The 17,252-nt window shown below is 35.4% G+C and overlaps 1 protein-coding gene across 3 annotated transcripts in view; it reads right to left on the bottom strand.

Moving 5' to 3' along the window:
- Positions 1 to 17,252, bottom strand: part of PLCL2 (phospholipase C like 2) — a 99,549-nt gene that overhangs the window by 21,326 nt on the left and 60,971 nt on the right. For 2 of the 3 annotated variants that reach the window (XM_071561046.1, XM_071561047.1), the window contains exons 4-5: positions 16,669 to 16,872; positions 1,458 to 1,533 (exon numbers count right to left, since the gene is read on the bottom strand). In XM_071561046.1, the coding sequence (XP_071417147.1) occupies positions 1,458 to 1,533; positions 16,669 to 16,872 (280 nt within the window). Of the gene's footprint in view, positions 1 to 1,457; positions 1,534 to 13,603; positions 13,693 to 16,668; positions 16,873 to 17,252 lie in introns of all 3 variants that reach the window. The other variant, XR_011698320.1, reaches the window with a different exon arrangement.

Genomic DNA, 17,252 nt, shown 5'->3' with positions numbered 1-17,252 from the left:
TATAATTTCATTATTTATGTATCTAAAATGCTTTCAGTAACTATTTAATTAAAAACTGAATGTGCTGAGCTGAAATTAATATGCCGATATGAAGAAAGTAGAAACTTTTTTTTATATGGTTTAATTTTAAAGAACCTAAATGAGGAGAGATGCTTATAGTTAATGCTCTTAAGAGAATATTAACAGCAAAGAACCTGCATTCTGAAAATAACCATCTCAATAATCATCTCTTTGCTTACTCAATAGGTCATCAATCTAAGTAAAAAAATAATAGTGCATTTATTTTAAAATTAGTTCTGAACTTTATGAGGCCAAGAGTCTTATTATTAAAGACAGAAAATGGTTTAATAGAGCGAATCCACTTTGCCTATTGAACAAAATTCTCTTACAAGCTTGTCCATGATAACAAAAATTTACTGCTTATTGGCAGCTTGTGTATTTCCACTTATTTTAGCAGCTTTTTCACTCTTTGAGCACAGAATGAAAAAACCCAGACAAGGGCATGATTTTGCTTTTTCCTTATCAAGAAACTACATAGGAAAACATGTAATCTTTTACTTGTAATTAATACTTGTAAGTCGCATCTACTGAGATCATGAGATCGATCAGTCATGAGCTGATCTTCAAAAACCATTTACATTAAAAGGTAATTCAATTCAGCTCATTCATCTTTAAAAATACCTTGACCCTGCAGGGCTAAAGCTGTCCTAAATAGCAGTATCTACTACATAATCCATACTTAGGCTTATGTCACCATGCTGGAGGGTTCCCATTTAAATGAGATCAAAATCTCTACTATTTATCATGGGCTTTAAGTCTTTAGCATTCTTAAACAAAGGATTCTTGGACTCAGCTGTCCTTCATGTAGAATAAGCTGGTAAGACTCAAGAAAATCAGACAAATGGAAGTCTACTGGAAACCATATAAACCAGGACAAAACAGCAGTAATTCTAAAATACGAAAAATGGGCAAATAGCTTTTGCCTTACCTCTAACCAAGGATCTAAAACCATCTCAGTATTATTAGTCCTGTTTTAAATCCAAAACACAGTCCCATAGCAGGTACTAGGAGGAAAATTAATTCTATCCCAGCCAAAACCACCGGAGTATTTTGGATAAATCATTCTCATTAGATCACTCTCTTTCTTTCCTGTAATCCTATGTTTGTATTCGTGGAAATGACTGTAGTGACAAGCTACTGTCCATATATGAAATGGTCAAGCTGCAATTCTATGGATCCTTGATCCTGGTTTGAAATGTCGTTTTCACCTTACTCTATGTGTCTAAATTACAATAATATTTTTGGTATGGATTTTGCTGTTTTTTGATTGTTGAGTTTTGGTTGGGTTTGGGTTTTTATTTTTGCTACAGTTGAATAAATAAACTCAATTAGAAGTTCTGGGAAATAAAAATGCAGTAAGTTTTGTATTGTATTTTTTAAAAGCAGCTTGTACTTACCTGCTTTCTGACACTGTACTATCTTCTCATATAAGCTATCTGTATTTTCAACTAGAGTTCTGATGGTGTGAATCATCTGTAGAGAAAAGAAATTAAAATATATAGGAATATCAGTAAGATTAAATTTTTACTTAAAATTTTTAATCTGTAAAAGATGCTTAAAATTAAACTCAAATCAATAATCTAATATTTACTGTTAACATAAAGAATATGTTCATTTTCATGGTCATGATAAGATAGAAAAGTGCCCTAAATGTAGCATAAAGACATAAAAATACAATTATTTTGGGCTGGGATCCGTGAACACCGAAGCAAAATGTTTACTCCATTACTCATTGCCTAGCAAAGCAAGTGGATGAAAAAGATACCACCGGGTAATTCCCTTTGGTGGCTTGGGTGAGATAACCTGGATCCTCTTCCTTACTCACTCCAATATTCAGGATGATGAGCACTCACCACCCTGTGCTTCCTTTTTCCTAGGAATCATTCCACTGCTTTTCCAGATTTTCCACATTTTCCCTTTTTGTGTCTTGACCTGTACATATGTATGAGACAACACTCTATGGAGGAAAACAAATCACTTGAGGCTGGTACTGAAGGATAAGAAAAATAAATTATTCCTTCACCTGATCTTTCTAAACAAAAAGCCTTTCAGGGAAACTCAGATAATTGCACAGTAATTAAGATGGGACCTGGCAAACTTTTCAGTCTGTGTGTATTGAGAAGTAACAACTTTGCCACACACTTTATACTGATGCCTCTGGCGTCCACTGAAGCAGGTAATATTCTCGCCACTAAAACAACCACTAAAGTTTGACATGTTACTTATGTGGGTGTTCATGTGGAACTTGTCCGTAGGAGACCACCATTTGCTCTTATGAGCAGGAATGTTCCATGTTATAGGGAAAAAAAAACCCAAACCTCTCTAACACATTTCCTCAGAGAAAAGCTGCTGTATGAGGCATGACTATTATGGCAGTCCTTCCTCACACATAAGGAGCCTTCTCCAGCTGAATGACATTGAGGCTGTTTGTCTGAACATTCCTCTAAGTGAGGCATAAATCAATTTTGAAAACCAGGCAAGTAAGCCTCAGATTTTTGATCATGACAAGTGTGCAAGCAAGGAGGAAAAACACCTGCATAGACAAACTACTCTACAGACTTATGTAATTGTCAGCTACACAAAAACCTGGTTTAAACAAATGAGAAAGCATTTTAAAATAAGTCTATTTCTGTTTCTATTATTTCTATTTAAACCAATAAAGAAAATGATGCAAACCCTGAAATTTTCAGTTTATGCTACATATAAACAGTATGGAAATAAGAAACTTTGAGTAGGTGGTGGTCATCATACTGGATAATTGAATTTAATATCCACATCATGATTCTCTGTATTTAAATTCAAATTATCTATTTAGCCTGAATTATACTATGTCAGCTGATGGGTAATTTTAAATAAATGTAAATTATAATAAATGAAGCAAAAATAACTTGATCAGATTTTTAAACTGCAAGTGAAAAACTTTAGCTTAATCATTTTTAACCGGATTGTTCTTTGAATGTAAATATCAATGTTCACTCAAGGAAAAACTACCTATAAATAGAATTTTGCAGATTACTATTTAAGTGTAACAAATTGAAGACAACTTAAATAAGAGAGTGCTATATTTCACTCCCACAGGGAGCACTGAAAACTGACTATTCCGGACTGGTCAAGGAGAAAGCCCCATTTCACTGTTTCACTACTATTCAGTCTTTTTTAAAAGAGTATTCAGAAATTGAGATAAGGTCACTAAAAACTTGCTTGAAAGGCAAGGATTTTAGCTGTTTCAATATGTATGTCATGTAACACATTTGCTTCTGCAATGAACTTAAAGAGAACTGAAAAACATTTGATGCCAAACACAAATATACTTCCAATAACTGATTTTCTTTTGCTAACTAGCTGAAAAGAGACTATAAAGTAGTTTTCTGCTGCATTGAAAATCACCTTGAAAAATGAAATGTTGAGCATATATGGCTCTTGGTTTTTTCAGTTTGCTAATACACAATAATAAGGAGTAGAGTGGGATTCTCCATCAATATGAGTCCTTTCACCTCCACACCATCTCGACTGGAGTTCATAAAAACAGTGAGATCAATAGTGCTGCCTGTTCAAGGTATTTGTTCCATAGGAACTGTAAGAAATATTGCAACTGCCCTAATTTTTCCTGACCCCATGTGTATAATAATGCATTTTCTAAATCATCTCAGTTAGCTCCTTTTCCAAACACAGAACACATTCATCTGCCCTGCTTCCTTCATACGATACACTCTACATGTACATCAGATAATTTAGAAGCAGTGGAGAACAAGACTCAGCTGATTAGAAAACTTACTCTGAGACACTGCTCTGATTTTCAGAAATAAGAGAATTCTAAGATGAATAAAAATGCTTACATTACTGTTTTTTATTTACTTTCTGTATTGACAAAGCAAGAAAGTTGTAGTAAATCTGCAGATGAAAAGAAGTGAAACTAATAGCTGTATTAGTGCTCTTTCATCACAGCAAGGCTAACATTGAGGAACAATTTATTGTAACACGCAGATTTCATATTTCGCAGTTTCAGTATGGAAAGCTGCTAAATACTCTCAGATCAAAAGCAATGCCCACTTTTCAGCTTTTGAAGAAAAATGTCAGTGCATTTCATAGAAATTATTCTAATATCCATTTTTATATGACTAAACCAGTAACAGCTACTTTCTTTATCTTTGGCCTCTAAAATAAATAGAGAGCTGTACTTAAGATTAACAGCACTACAAAGCAAAATTGCCTGAGCTAGTAATAATTCAGGGGTTGCCTGCCACTACCATTCAATTCATATTGTGGAACATCCCAATTTTCTTATGTCCTTCACTAAGAAAATAATGGAGCACTATGCTGTGTGCATGAGTACGTGTCACCTTCTAGTTGTGCTTGATTAATAAAGTAATAGTGTTAGTTCATTATAACCTCATTCCTACATTGCCACCATGCAGTCACCTTTAGTATGTATTCAACTACCTGTTAAATTACTCTTCTAGAGTGTTTGAACATGTGAATTCTTTCTGGTGTTCAGGACAAAATTATAACATGAAAACATTCATGTAGATAATAACAGAGACTGAAAGACTTTTGGTAGACACAGCATATGGAACAGCTGAGTATAACTGGCTATATTTAAACAGAAAATTAGACTAGTCCAAATGATATTGGTATGTATGTGTGTGCCTGATACAAAATCAAAATAGAAAATGATGAGCAAGCAGGAGCTTCAGTGTGAAAAACAGTATGTCGGCAGCAGAGTAAGACATGGAATTCTCAAGGCAAGTAAGTTGTGGAAATGGAGGAGAAAGACCAGGTAGAATCTGCTATATACTAGACTAGTCTATATTGAACAAGCCAATAAATAAGCAGGTACTTGCTAACCACAGCCAACCTTAAGAATATTATCAGTGACAAAACTGAAAATAGAAATGCAAATAAATGTGATAGGGAACAAGGAGTTACCAACTGATGATTAAAAATGTATTGCCTATTCTAAGGAAAGAACAGATATTATATGACATTTAGTAAGCTATACTTTCTAGCAAGTCTTTTGCAATGCTAATTCCCATTTCTAACTTACGTTGCTTATTTGAAATACAGAACTTACAACGCTTGCTGGAATTGCTTCACCTCTCCCTTCAATTCCCACCATACCACAATCGTAGAGAACTTGTCAGGTACTCTAATATTACATACCAGACTATCGTCCTTTTTTTGTGTTTTTTTGTTTGTTTGGCTGGGGGTTTTTTGGTTTTGCTTTGTTTTGGGGGTTTTGTTTGGGTTTTTTTGTTTGTTGGTTGGTTTTGTTTTGTTTTTTTTTTTTTGTTGCCCAGTGGAAAATGGGAAATACAGAGTGTAATGCTTTATAAGCCTTGAAGTCACAACATTTTTTCAGAGGCCAGGCTGACAGTTGGATCTATTCTTCAAATTCTATTTCTTAAATCATGCAAACATTTTACCTAGTTATCAAAAAACTGTCAGAAGGTCTAACAAAAGGATAAATGTCAAGGACATAAAAAATTATGAATTATTATAAAGGGTTTTTAGAAATAAACACTAAATTATTAATCCAGAGCTCTCAGTGGGGACTGGAGATCTATATTATTACATATTGTTCCTGATGGTTAGAAATCACAATTATTACTTCAAACTGTACTGTTAAGAGTACCATTCACCACTTATGTGACACTGTCTTCACAAACCAAATGAAAAAGCCATATACTGAAAAAAAATATATCCTCCTCCTCCTGAGAGAACTCATTAGAACTCAGTCATTAAGACAGTTACAGAAAATTAAAAATAGATACATGTCTAGACTACCCTTTGGAATAATATTTCATTTCAAAGTTTGTTAAGGCTGTTTTACAAAACTGTTTTATGAAAGAGATAAATGCTATGAACTAACACTGTGTAGATCTCTACATGTATGTAAGTGTCACATGTATTTATATATGCATGTATTTGAAACCACTCAATTTCAGTTGACTTGGAGTGAAGATCAATTTCTTGTAGGCTCACAAAGACAGGCCTTCTGGTAGAAGATAAACAATCCTGTTTATGCCTTCAATTTAGGGAAAATATGTAGATTGAACTTAACACTGAATACTTTGAACCTGTATTTAACAAAGATTACAGAGGTTGAGAAAGAAATCTCTTAAAAACCCCAGGACTTGTTCTTTCCTCTACATGTGAAACTGGTTGGTAGCACACCAACAGAAACATCAGCTGCATTTTAAAACAGAAAACCAGCCAATGATAAACTGTGTCTGGCTGATGAAACTCAGTGAGAGAAAACACCTTCAACTGACAGAATTGCAACACCAGGGGTGAACGTTATTTTTAGCAAGTAAAGCACACCACACACTTACATCTCGAAATCTGTGAATATATGTTGCCAATACTGTTAGACCTACATTCCAACAGCAAAACTGAAACTATACTTACAGTAGGTATAAACCAAATCTTCATTAAAATGGTGCTCACATTCTACTTTCATTCAAATCTCAGCATATTCAATAGATTTCTGAAACCACAAACTACACCATTTCTGAAAACAGTTTAGTATCCAGAGGCCAAAATGGAGCTCTTAACAGTAATAATAAAAATGTAATTTGCATTTTCCAGACTGTTTAAGTCCAGGATGGTACCAACAGCACCAACAGCAAATAGCACTTCACAAAAAAGGGAAATCAAACATACAGCATCTCAAACTGTTAATACATAAGCCACTAATAGTGCCTGCACCACTTAGGTAAGTGTGACACAGAGTTATCTACCATTGCCCCAAGCAATAACAGCAAGGCAAGGAACTCCGGTAGGGACAGCATATAAACACTTTGACTTGAAGAACCTTGATATGTACTGGGAACTCAAACAAAACACAGTTCAATTCAACATACCATTGAATACATGTATACATTGTATCCAAGTCATCCAATGTTCAGTGTCAGCGCACCAGAAGGCAACTTTGTTCTGGCACTGAACAGGCAAAAGAACTATTCTTGCCCTTTCAGCGCCAACTGCTACAGTCAGCTTGTTCTGCATAAAGAGTTGCTTCAAAATGCACACACTGCCTTTTATTTCCTGCTGGAGAAGAAAGGTGTTACAGCAAATAAGAAAGGAAAATCAGACTGTAAACTCATATTAAAACTTCACAACTCAAATGAATTGTTCTAACAGTGTGGATACCACACTGAAAGCATTCTGAAATATCTAACTGTTAACCAGGACCACCATAAACAGCAGAAGTGGACTTTTAAAAAGCAAAAAACATTCACTGCTTTCCTCTTCTTCCACCAAAGCAGTCAGTGCAGAAGGCTGCAGGCTAGCTAAGCCCCATTTCTGCTCTGTAAACCCATGCTGAGTTTTCCCAGACTCCCTCTTGTGAGGTCACATCTAGAGTGTTTAATCCAGTTTGAGGCTTTCCAGTACAAGAAAGATATGGACTTACTGTCCAGTGCAAAGCCACAAAGAGAGTTAAGGAATTGAAGCATCTTTTTTATGAGGAGAGGCTTAGAAGGCTGGAACTGCTCAGTCTGGAGCAGAAAAGGCTCAGGAAGAATCTTGGGTGGTCAAACACTGGAAGAGGTTTCCCAGAGAAACTGTGGTATCTTCATCCTCAGTGATACTCAAAAAGCCAACTCAACACAGTTCTGGGCAACCTGTTCTATCCAAACCTGCTTCAAGCAAGGACTAGGTGATCTCCAGAGGTAACTTCCAACCTCAGTGATTCTACGTAAATAAGAATTTTAGTAAAGTTGATATCACCATTCGAAAGAACTGAGCTTTCTGGCTCAAGACAACAATCAGTAATAACTTCATTACAGATAAACAACACATGTGGTTTTGCACAGAAAGTTCAAAGCTGCTCTGTAAACAAAAGCAACCAATGTTTCTACTATCCAAGCATAGTCCAAAGCATCAAGGTATGAAAGAACTGCTTCTTCTGTATACAGAAGACTCCTCATATCAAATCAAATTTCCCTGAAAGCAGTAAGGGTTTTAGCATATGTACTAAATATCTACATTGGCAATTATTTCTTCAACTAAGCATGTGGTCCAAATGCCCTTGCTCATGCACAGCCACCTAGCATGGCTGGCTACCCAGGGCACATCCAGAAAGCTTTTGAATATCTCCACAATCTTTCTGGGCAATTTGTTTCCATGCTCAGCCACTCTTACAGTCAAACTGTTTCCTGATGTTTTCACAGAGCCTCCTGGTTTTTTCATGCCTCCTCTCCTGTCACTGGGCACCACTGAAAATCGCCTGTCTGCCCTCTCTGCACCCTCTCTTTAGGCATTTATACACATTGACGAGATCCACTTTGGCCTTCTCTTCTTCAGACTGAACAGTCCTGGCTCTCCCAACCTTTCCTCAGAGGAGAGATGCTCCATCACCTTAGCGGCCCTTCGTTTGACTCTCTTCAGCATGCTCATGCTTCCCCTGTACTGGGGAACTCAGCACTGGACACAGCACTGCAGGTGTGACCTCACCAGTGCTGAAAAGGGTGAAAGGATGAGCTCCCTTAACCATAACATATATTATGATATAATTAAGCATTATGTTTCTGTTTAGACTTAAACCACTATCCTTTTCCAAGAAAAGTGCAGAAGAAATTTCCATTATAATTCCTGAAGTCACTAACATATTATGATACAAATGCAAAGCTGCACCTAACTGATAGTGGCAGCAAATCTTCGTAAGTAGGAAAAACACAGGAACAGATTCACCTTTCTTAGCCTTTCTTTCCTCTCTCACCTCTTTATGAAATGTTCTATATTCTAGGATATACATACATGGAAAGGGATTTTTGTCTAAGAAAGACGCAAGCTGAGATTATGCCATAAAACAGTGCAGGAGCATAACCGATGAAATCCACTTACCAAAACTAATTCTTTCAGGCCTGAGAAAAAAAATCACATAGCCTGTTCTTAACTCTGCAGTATCCCCAAATGAATTAGATTTCCCACAGTTCAAGAAAATTTACCAAGGGAACAAATAGTCCACAAGTTATCCATAACAAAAAAAAAATCTTCTTTTTTCACTCTCTTGAGTAAAGCATATGAGAAAGACTAGGTTGAAGGTAGAGTATATATAACAATCAGCAGCTCTCTCCTAAACTATGCACCCAATGACAGTAAACTCTTAAATCCAATAGTCATTTCTCTTTGCTGTCCTGACACTCTGGTTGTTGTAGCAAAATTATTATCATAATTTTTAAAACTAAACCTGATAGAATGAAAAACTATATAAAAAGTGCACAATAAAGAAGTATATACATATAAAAATAAAATTTCTTTTATCTGTACAAGAAGAAGATTCTATCATCTCTGTGAAAAAATTAATAGGTAGTGTTATTTCTGAAACTAAAACTGCCAGTATCAGTTCTAATAACCATAATTTTTTTCACATAGATGAGAGTCAAAAAGACAAACAAGATTCAGAATTTATCAAGAAAAAGAGAACCACTATTGAAAATATAGAATACATTTAAGAGAAGTTGCTATGCATCTGACCTATTTTTATGCTCTTCCACAAACATTCCATTGGACTACACTAGAAACAGGACAGTAAGCCACATGAACTCCTCTTCCTAAGCAGCCATGTATTATTTTATGCTCCTGTGAATACTGTGAGTCAGTCGTTAGGCATAATGGGATTAGCGAGAGGATACAAAAAGCTGCACCGTTCAGGCTCTGAACAAAAAAGGTAGAAAACTTGCCTTCACAGAAGGATCAAATTGTCATTATTGAAGCTTTTCATTCAATGCAAAACAGCTCATAATTTACATTTGGCATTGGAGTCTGAGTATCCAAAATTAGATGTTTGCTTCTGCCCTTGTGGACTGAAAAGCCCAGCATAAACTGAGGTTATCATCTGCAGTTCTGTTTTTGGAAGCATAATTACAACCTTCATCACTGTTCTGTTACAAAACAGGAAAATAAAAACTGATAATAAGCAGCATAACTCTTTCTGAAGAAACTGCCCAAGCTATTCACTATATTTTCCATCAATACTTTGTTTTTCATCAGTTTTTGTGACAAACTACACAATCAGTAACTAATTTCAATTAATCTCAAAAAACAGCATCTACAATTATCATAATTTATTAAATATGGCTAAACCCCTTACCTGGGCTATTTGCAATATTAAATTGCAATGAATGATGTATGTTTTCCCTTAGATCTCTTCACCACTGAACTGTATTACTTTATTACCTAAATAAAGACAGTTCTACTCTGCAGAGACTTGATAATGAAAGCAAGCATACAGTAGAAAGACAGAGGCAACAATGGGAATAGCGAGAGTGTGTGTAATCACAATTTAAATACTGAATTTATATTGCCAACTCTGAAACTTATTGTTTTAACACATTGTAGCAATCTACTACTAAGACTGAGAAAGCTGTTGAATGTCTAAGCAGTCACATACCTCACACCTTGAGGATCTTTGCAAATCTGGAGGCATCATTAATTCATGCATCTGCAAGAGTACTTGGCTACTTCAGCTAGACCAAAGTTGTTGGAGCTATACCTACTATCTCTAATCCACTTACTGGAAAAATGTACCATAATGCAAAAATCAACACAAGCAACTGTCTTTAACAGTTCTTTTCCTGCTGGAACATCAGGTTAACTTCAACATTCACTTCAGCTATCAGAGAAGATCTAACAATTTAAAAAGGCTAAAAATTGAACAGTAACTTTATTTCAATATGAGATTTGAAAAAGGACTTTGTCAAATGCTTTAGAAAATACAATCAGACTGATCTTCTGTGTCTACATGCTTCCTGACTTCAAAGAACTTCATAGGATAATGACCCCTTGATTTTATAAAAGCTGTATTGACTCTTCCCTAACATGACATGTTTTTTCCATGTTTCCTCTAATTTTCTTCTTCAAAAACAGTTTCTACCCATTTTCACAGTGCAGATGTCAGTCTGTCTGATCTGCAATTTCATCATCTTCCCTGGAAATCTCTTAAAACACTGGCACCACAGTAACAACTTTGACAGTCACTTGTAAGTGAGACGATATACCCAACAATCAGCAGTTTTGATACGTCAACTCTTGACATCTCTGAGAACTCTTGAATAAATATCACCTCTTTCTGGTATTATTTTCTCAGTCATCTTGCTTTCCTGGGTTATATCTTCTATCAGCATTTCAGTTAGAGATGAATTCTCCAATGAGTCCTTCATAAAGAAGCACTTCATATAAAACCTTAATCTCCACAGGTTAATGGATGCAAAAATTAATTTAGTCTTGTGGTTTTATTTCTTTTCTTGAGGCTTTCTTTCATATGTTGATTAACTAGTGATCGTACACACTCTTTGACAGGCTTCCTGTTTCTGGTATTTTCAGAAATGTTACTGTTATTTTTAAGTCCATGCAGGTCATTATTGAAATTCTTCACTGTTGGTTTTCTTATTTAACCATGGCAGGTTCAAATATCTGTCATCCTGTCTTCCCCGTTTGCCTGTGACTTCAGCTTTTCAGAAGATGCTGCCTTCTTTTCATGAGAACCTCCTTCTTTTTCTCCTCCTCAAGACTTTTTTGGTAAGTGGTACCTATTTACTTCAAGCTCCCCATGTGGTATCTTAAGAGTGAGTGTCCGTGATATCTGTTCTTTTGACTACTCTTACCTTTTTGTTTTAGCAAGGTTATTTTTATGCAGTTGAGCTCTTAAGCATAAAAGCAAGGAATAATATTTTTATAATCTTCTGCACAAAGCCTAAGTTATTTTCTTTATAAGCCAGATAATGCTGAGGAGTTAAATTGTAACATGGAACGCCCCTGGAGCTCAGCTCCAGAAAACACAGGCTCGTAAACGTGAACCAACTGGAGAACTGACCACAGCTATCATGGCCTATGCCAGTCAGGTATTCTTCGGGAAAGGCACCAGATGGAAAAAAATGGATTTTCATCAAGTGCACAAAGCAGACAGTGGTCAGGTGCTATAATGTAATTTAAAATCATGTAAGATCCACAAACTGAGTTCTGTAACAGGAGTTTAGTGACTACACTGAATTTAGCCTCCTCTGATACAATCAGAAACTGGGTATTTAGATCAAAAGAAAGTTATGCAAGACTTGAAGCAACCTATTCACCCACTCAGTTTTATGAGATAAGCTGGTAAATCCCAGCACTAGATCCAGTAGTTTTTTTGTTGCCCCAGAAGTTTGCAACCTTAAAGGGCAGTTTGTGGAAAAAAGGCTTCCCAACCAAGTAACTCTGGCACATCAGTAGGCTGAGATGAAGTAGAAAAGTCTTGATCTACTTTTCTCTCAAGATAGAAATCTGTAACCACAGCACAATGACTGTAATCTTTCTTACTGTATTTGCAAAAATAACCAAGGACCAACATCAACAACAAGGCAACTAATACAGATTTTATGACCTAAGCATAACTCAAAACACATCTGCTAATCACTCTTTCTTAGGTCCTGTGAAAGGGGCAATGGATATACTCTTTGCTTCCTTCAGAATTATGAGCTTCAATCCAACATGCCTGTTAAAGAAGGGCTCCATCCAATTCACCTATGTTAACATTGAGATTAGTTTTAAAGGTGAAGAATATTTAAGATTTTGAGCAGTAGCTGAATTTTTGTGACGTAGGCGAAGTACAAGAAAATGATTAACTTTTACCAAAACCCTGACACAGTGTCTTTCAGATAGTCTTTTAGTAGGCCCTACTAGTAACAGTCCAGTCCATAACTACAAGGTTTGGTATCAAACTATCTACTTCCCTATGGGACAGACACATTCAAGTTCCAAATATAGACTACCATATTATGTCACTGCCAAAATTTCCAGCTCTGTATCATGAAGTTAACTTCTACATGATTGCCTAAAATGAGCCAACAATAAGGATTTAAGCTTACTACAGACCTACTAATCACCAATCGTATGATGTTTTCCAAATTAACAACTTCACTCTATTTCACTCTATTCTAATACTGCCCATTTTCATTATCTCACAACCTCACGACCAATAAACACAGACCTGCTCTCAAGTCCATCCCTAGGGTATGTATACAAAATCTGTTAATATAATTTGATTTCATTTAAATCAATACAGATCTCCTACACTGCAGTCTGCAGACAAAAAAAAAACCCTGCACACCACCACTAGAAACTGAAAAAAAGAAAAGAAAAAGTGGAACTAGCAGCATTATCTAATTAGGATTTAATAACATTTAATCCTAATTATTGTAGCAGCATTACTTTATCTTTTGCACACAGGTACAGTTATCTGCCTGTTCTGTGTTAGTTTTTCTCTTACAAGTAAATGCCTGCTTGCAAAGTTCAGAAAACCTTATCTTCATCAGATGGGGCACTTCATCCTCCACTAAGGGCAGACAGAGACAGTCAAATTCTCAACAGTAGCTGGCTTCATTTGTATGCTCCTCTACTGTATCTTTGCAGTGCTATTATACTCATCACTGAATAATGCTGCAGACTTAGGGCAAGATTTTTTCTCTTGCCATAGCATAACTTTTTAAGGCTTACTTACTGTTTATCTTAAAGGTTATAAGACATTAAATAAAACATGCAATGGTGTGGAAGAGGCACTTGCCTTAACTCCAAGCTTCAGTCTGCAGCACTGATCAGTGATGGGTGTGATGACACCAACAGAGTGCATGCTGAAGTATCACATAAAGGAAGCTGAAGTTCATGAACAAGAGGGAAAAATAAAACATTGTTAAACAGTATAAAAATGGTAGGGTGAAAAATACTGAGGAGCGCGGAGAAGCTAAAGAAAAATACACAGCTTAAGTGTTTGCCTTCCACAAAAATACCTTTTACATTTGGTTTTCATTATTCTGAAAAGACATCCCAGTTCCTATAACATGGACAAAAGGTCTTAAACCATGAATAGTACTAGTCTTGATCACTTACAGCTCCATTAGTACAGCAGTGCATGCAGACAATTTAAGAAAGGATTATGTGCTATTTACTTAAAGGAAAAAAACATCAAGTATCTAGTGATATACTAACTTACTATCATTTCCCCCATAGTTTCCTTAAAACTACATGGACCTGTACTACACTGAAGGTACTCATTTGTAATTATTTCAGTGTTGACTGACTGTCTCACTGTAAAGGTCCTTTCTCACTTTACAGAGCACAGTGAGTCCTTTAAGTACTCCCAACATAAATTCCGAACAATTAAAATCTTCTCTGAATATTGCTTTCTATGTTTATTATCAGTTTATAAACAGAAGAGTATTTCTGACAAATAAGAGAATCCCTTCAATTACCTGAAAAGATCATGAACTTGGAACAGCTATACTTTGAGAATGCTATTACATATGCCACATTGAGAAGGCACACAAAGTAATGACAGCCTATGCATTTACAGTACTACTCAACGTTTGTCTAATGAACATTTAACACTACCTTTGTTATCAACATGATTTCATACACACTGGAAGTACACAGTCACATAATTCTAGCCCATATGGAGGTCTAAGCCAGCAGAAAATAAGACAAGTAGGTAATCCTTCCTTCAACAGTACATGTATCCTTTCTCAGTTCTGGATAAAGATTCTCATTATTAAGCAGGATTTTACACCCACATACTAATTGATCATGACAAAAATATCCCCAAGCCAAAACCAAAAATTGATGTAAAATATGGAATTTTTGAGGGCTCATTATATTAATTTACACCAAATTCATACAACCCCCTTGCGATTCATTATAATATCAGACTCTAAACATCTGCTACTACAGCAAATACCAATACATGAACTAAACAGCTTCACAGCTCTTCTCCTCTCAGGAAAGGATGGCACAGGTGTCTCCCCCTGTTTCACAATGTGCTTTCAGAAATAAGGACATGGGAATATGGCTCCCACGGCTGACTTCACTTCCCAGTATACCCTACAGATTTCAATAGCTTAAAATCTTTTGTCAGACTGAACAGAGTATTGGCAAGACCCAAATTTCACAAATTAAAATCCATCACATTATTTTAATTTATAAGTTTTATTTTATCAAAATAATCTTAAATCTCATTTAGAGCTAGAAGCAGTATCATACCCTTTATTTGAAATGGATTCTTTATTTTTTATGGAAGATGGAAAAACTTTTGCCACTATATAAATATTCAAATAGTCTCACATATGAAAGTAAAGTACAGATTTCTCAAGTACACAAATATTGAAATCATGTATCGATTCTAAGATGGGGGGTGATGGGGAAACATGTGAGAGACAAAGAGCAAGCTAAACTTAGATTGTAAAGATTTCTGGAGTCACAAGTCACCTCTAAGTGACATTCAAACAAAAAATTTATTCCAGACTTAGAATAAGATCTTAACTACCTGGAATAGCTTAATAACTAAAAAGCAGCATCACCACATCAGACCTCATCGCAGGTAGGGACATCTCTGTCAAGAAGATAGAACTTCTTTATGTCTTGCAGATGCAATCCCAACAATCAAGCCTTTTTCCATCCTAATTATAGTGATATCCTGTAAGCCACCACTAAGAGGGTTATACCAGTATCTCCTTGTAACTGTGCTACCACTCCAATCAAATTCTATTGCATTTACAGCATTACTGAACTATATAAATTCTGCATAAATTGCTAATTATCAATGAGCGCTTTTTGGACTTTTGTATAGAATAATTTTAAAGCTACTTTTTCTTTAGGAAAGAGTTTACAAGATATATATGAAACTGGGCTACTGGTTTCTTTTCCTCCATTTTCTTTCTTTTAAGTGGCAAATTACTTGAGCCTGCCAGGTGGGGTTTCTCATTTTAGTGCACAAAATTAATGCAAAATTATCCTAGAAACATTTACTTATCACCAGATGATGTATCAAATGACAGAAAACATTAAATAAATGAATAAATAATCAATTCCTCTGTGCCAGATTATTTCAGTGGAAGTAAGGAGGATATTTCAAGTCACACTCGTCTGGACCTTTTTTCCACATTTCAAATTAATGCAAAGCAGATGTAAATCAGTATTTTTCCATATTTAGTTCTTCCTTCCTCCCTTCTTGCAACATGTTTTTCTAGTCTCTAAAGACACAATTTATATATTTACTTAAATATAAGGGCTGAAGTTAACATTACAGCCACTTACATAAGGAAAAATGCTTAATCAAATGAGATCTGTAAGAAAGATATAGAAAAGGAAAATAAAAAAGCAGGTGTAGCATTTTACACTTCAGGTGGTTATAAAACTACAATACCTAAAAGCAGTGCCTGATGTTTTTGTATTCTATGTTGAGTCAAAGCCAAAATAAATCAAGGTCCACAAAATGCAAAATGTAGTAGCAAATTAATGTAAGAAGTTTATGAATACACAGTAAGTTTCTAGGTACTGCAACACAGGTAAATTAATACATCCTCTTCATGTTAAATCCTCCTAATTGTAATCACTTTGCTTTCTGAAGTGTACACTTACTTGTCTGCACGCAGTACATTAATCTCTATCTTCACTCTGTATGAAAACACTATTAACTGCTGCACATTCATGGGAATAACTTTCAAGCACATGTAATGAAGCATGAAATAGGGAGTCCCAGGTTCAAATGACCTTTCAAAGCAGGCATGGTACTGTATATTAGATATATTTTTAAAGCCTTTCAAATAGCATATAAGACAACCACAAAGAACTACTCACCATTTCATATGCTGTTACAATCTTTTTCAAGACCTCCGGAACAATCCCTTGGAGCTCCATAGTTGGATACTGATCACTGAGATTCAGTACTACCAAGGGTGCATTATCAGGCCCAACCAAGTGCATAGACACCGCCAAAATGCACTGCATAAGATTTGCTACAGGGGAGAGGCCACATAATTCTTTGAATGAAACTACTGCATTCTGTAAAAAGGAAAGAAAGAGTTTCCTTTACAGTTAAATATGAAATTTGAAGTCTCATCTTTCAGGATAAAATACTTTACTATTATAGTTGAGCTACAATGTCGAATTACCACAGCTTTTCCCTGAAGAACTGTCAGTTTTGCAAAGCAACCAATATTACACATACATTTCTAAAAAATATTAAAAATTCAAACAATTCAATATATGTCACAGAAAAAATAATCTATTTAGAACAAATATCTATATCACTGCTAAAATTAACCATACAAATAAACAGTTTCTAAAACATACTGGTTATATATTTTAAAAAATTCTGTGACATTTCAAAAACATTTTTAAAATGCCACCAAGAGAAACAAAATATTAGCTGCTTAATGTCC

Source organism: Pithys albifrons, chromosome 7 (genome assembly GCF_047495875.1).
Source record: "Pithys albifrons albifrons isolate INPA30051 chromosome 7, PitAlb_v1, whole genome shotgun sequence".
Taxonomy (NCBI): domain Eukaryota; kingdom Metazoa; phylum Chordata; class Aves; order Passeriformes; family Thamnophilidae; genus Pithys; species Pithys albifrons.
This window is presented reverse-complemented; position numbering and strand designations above follow the sequence as displayed.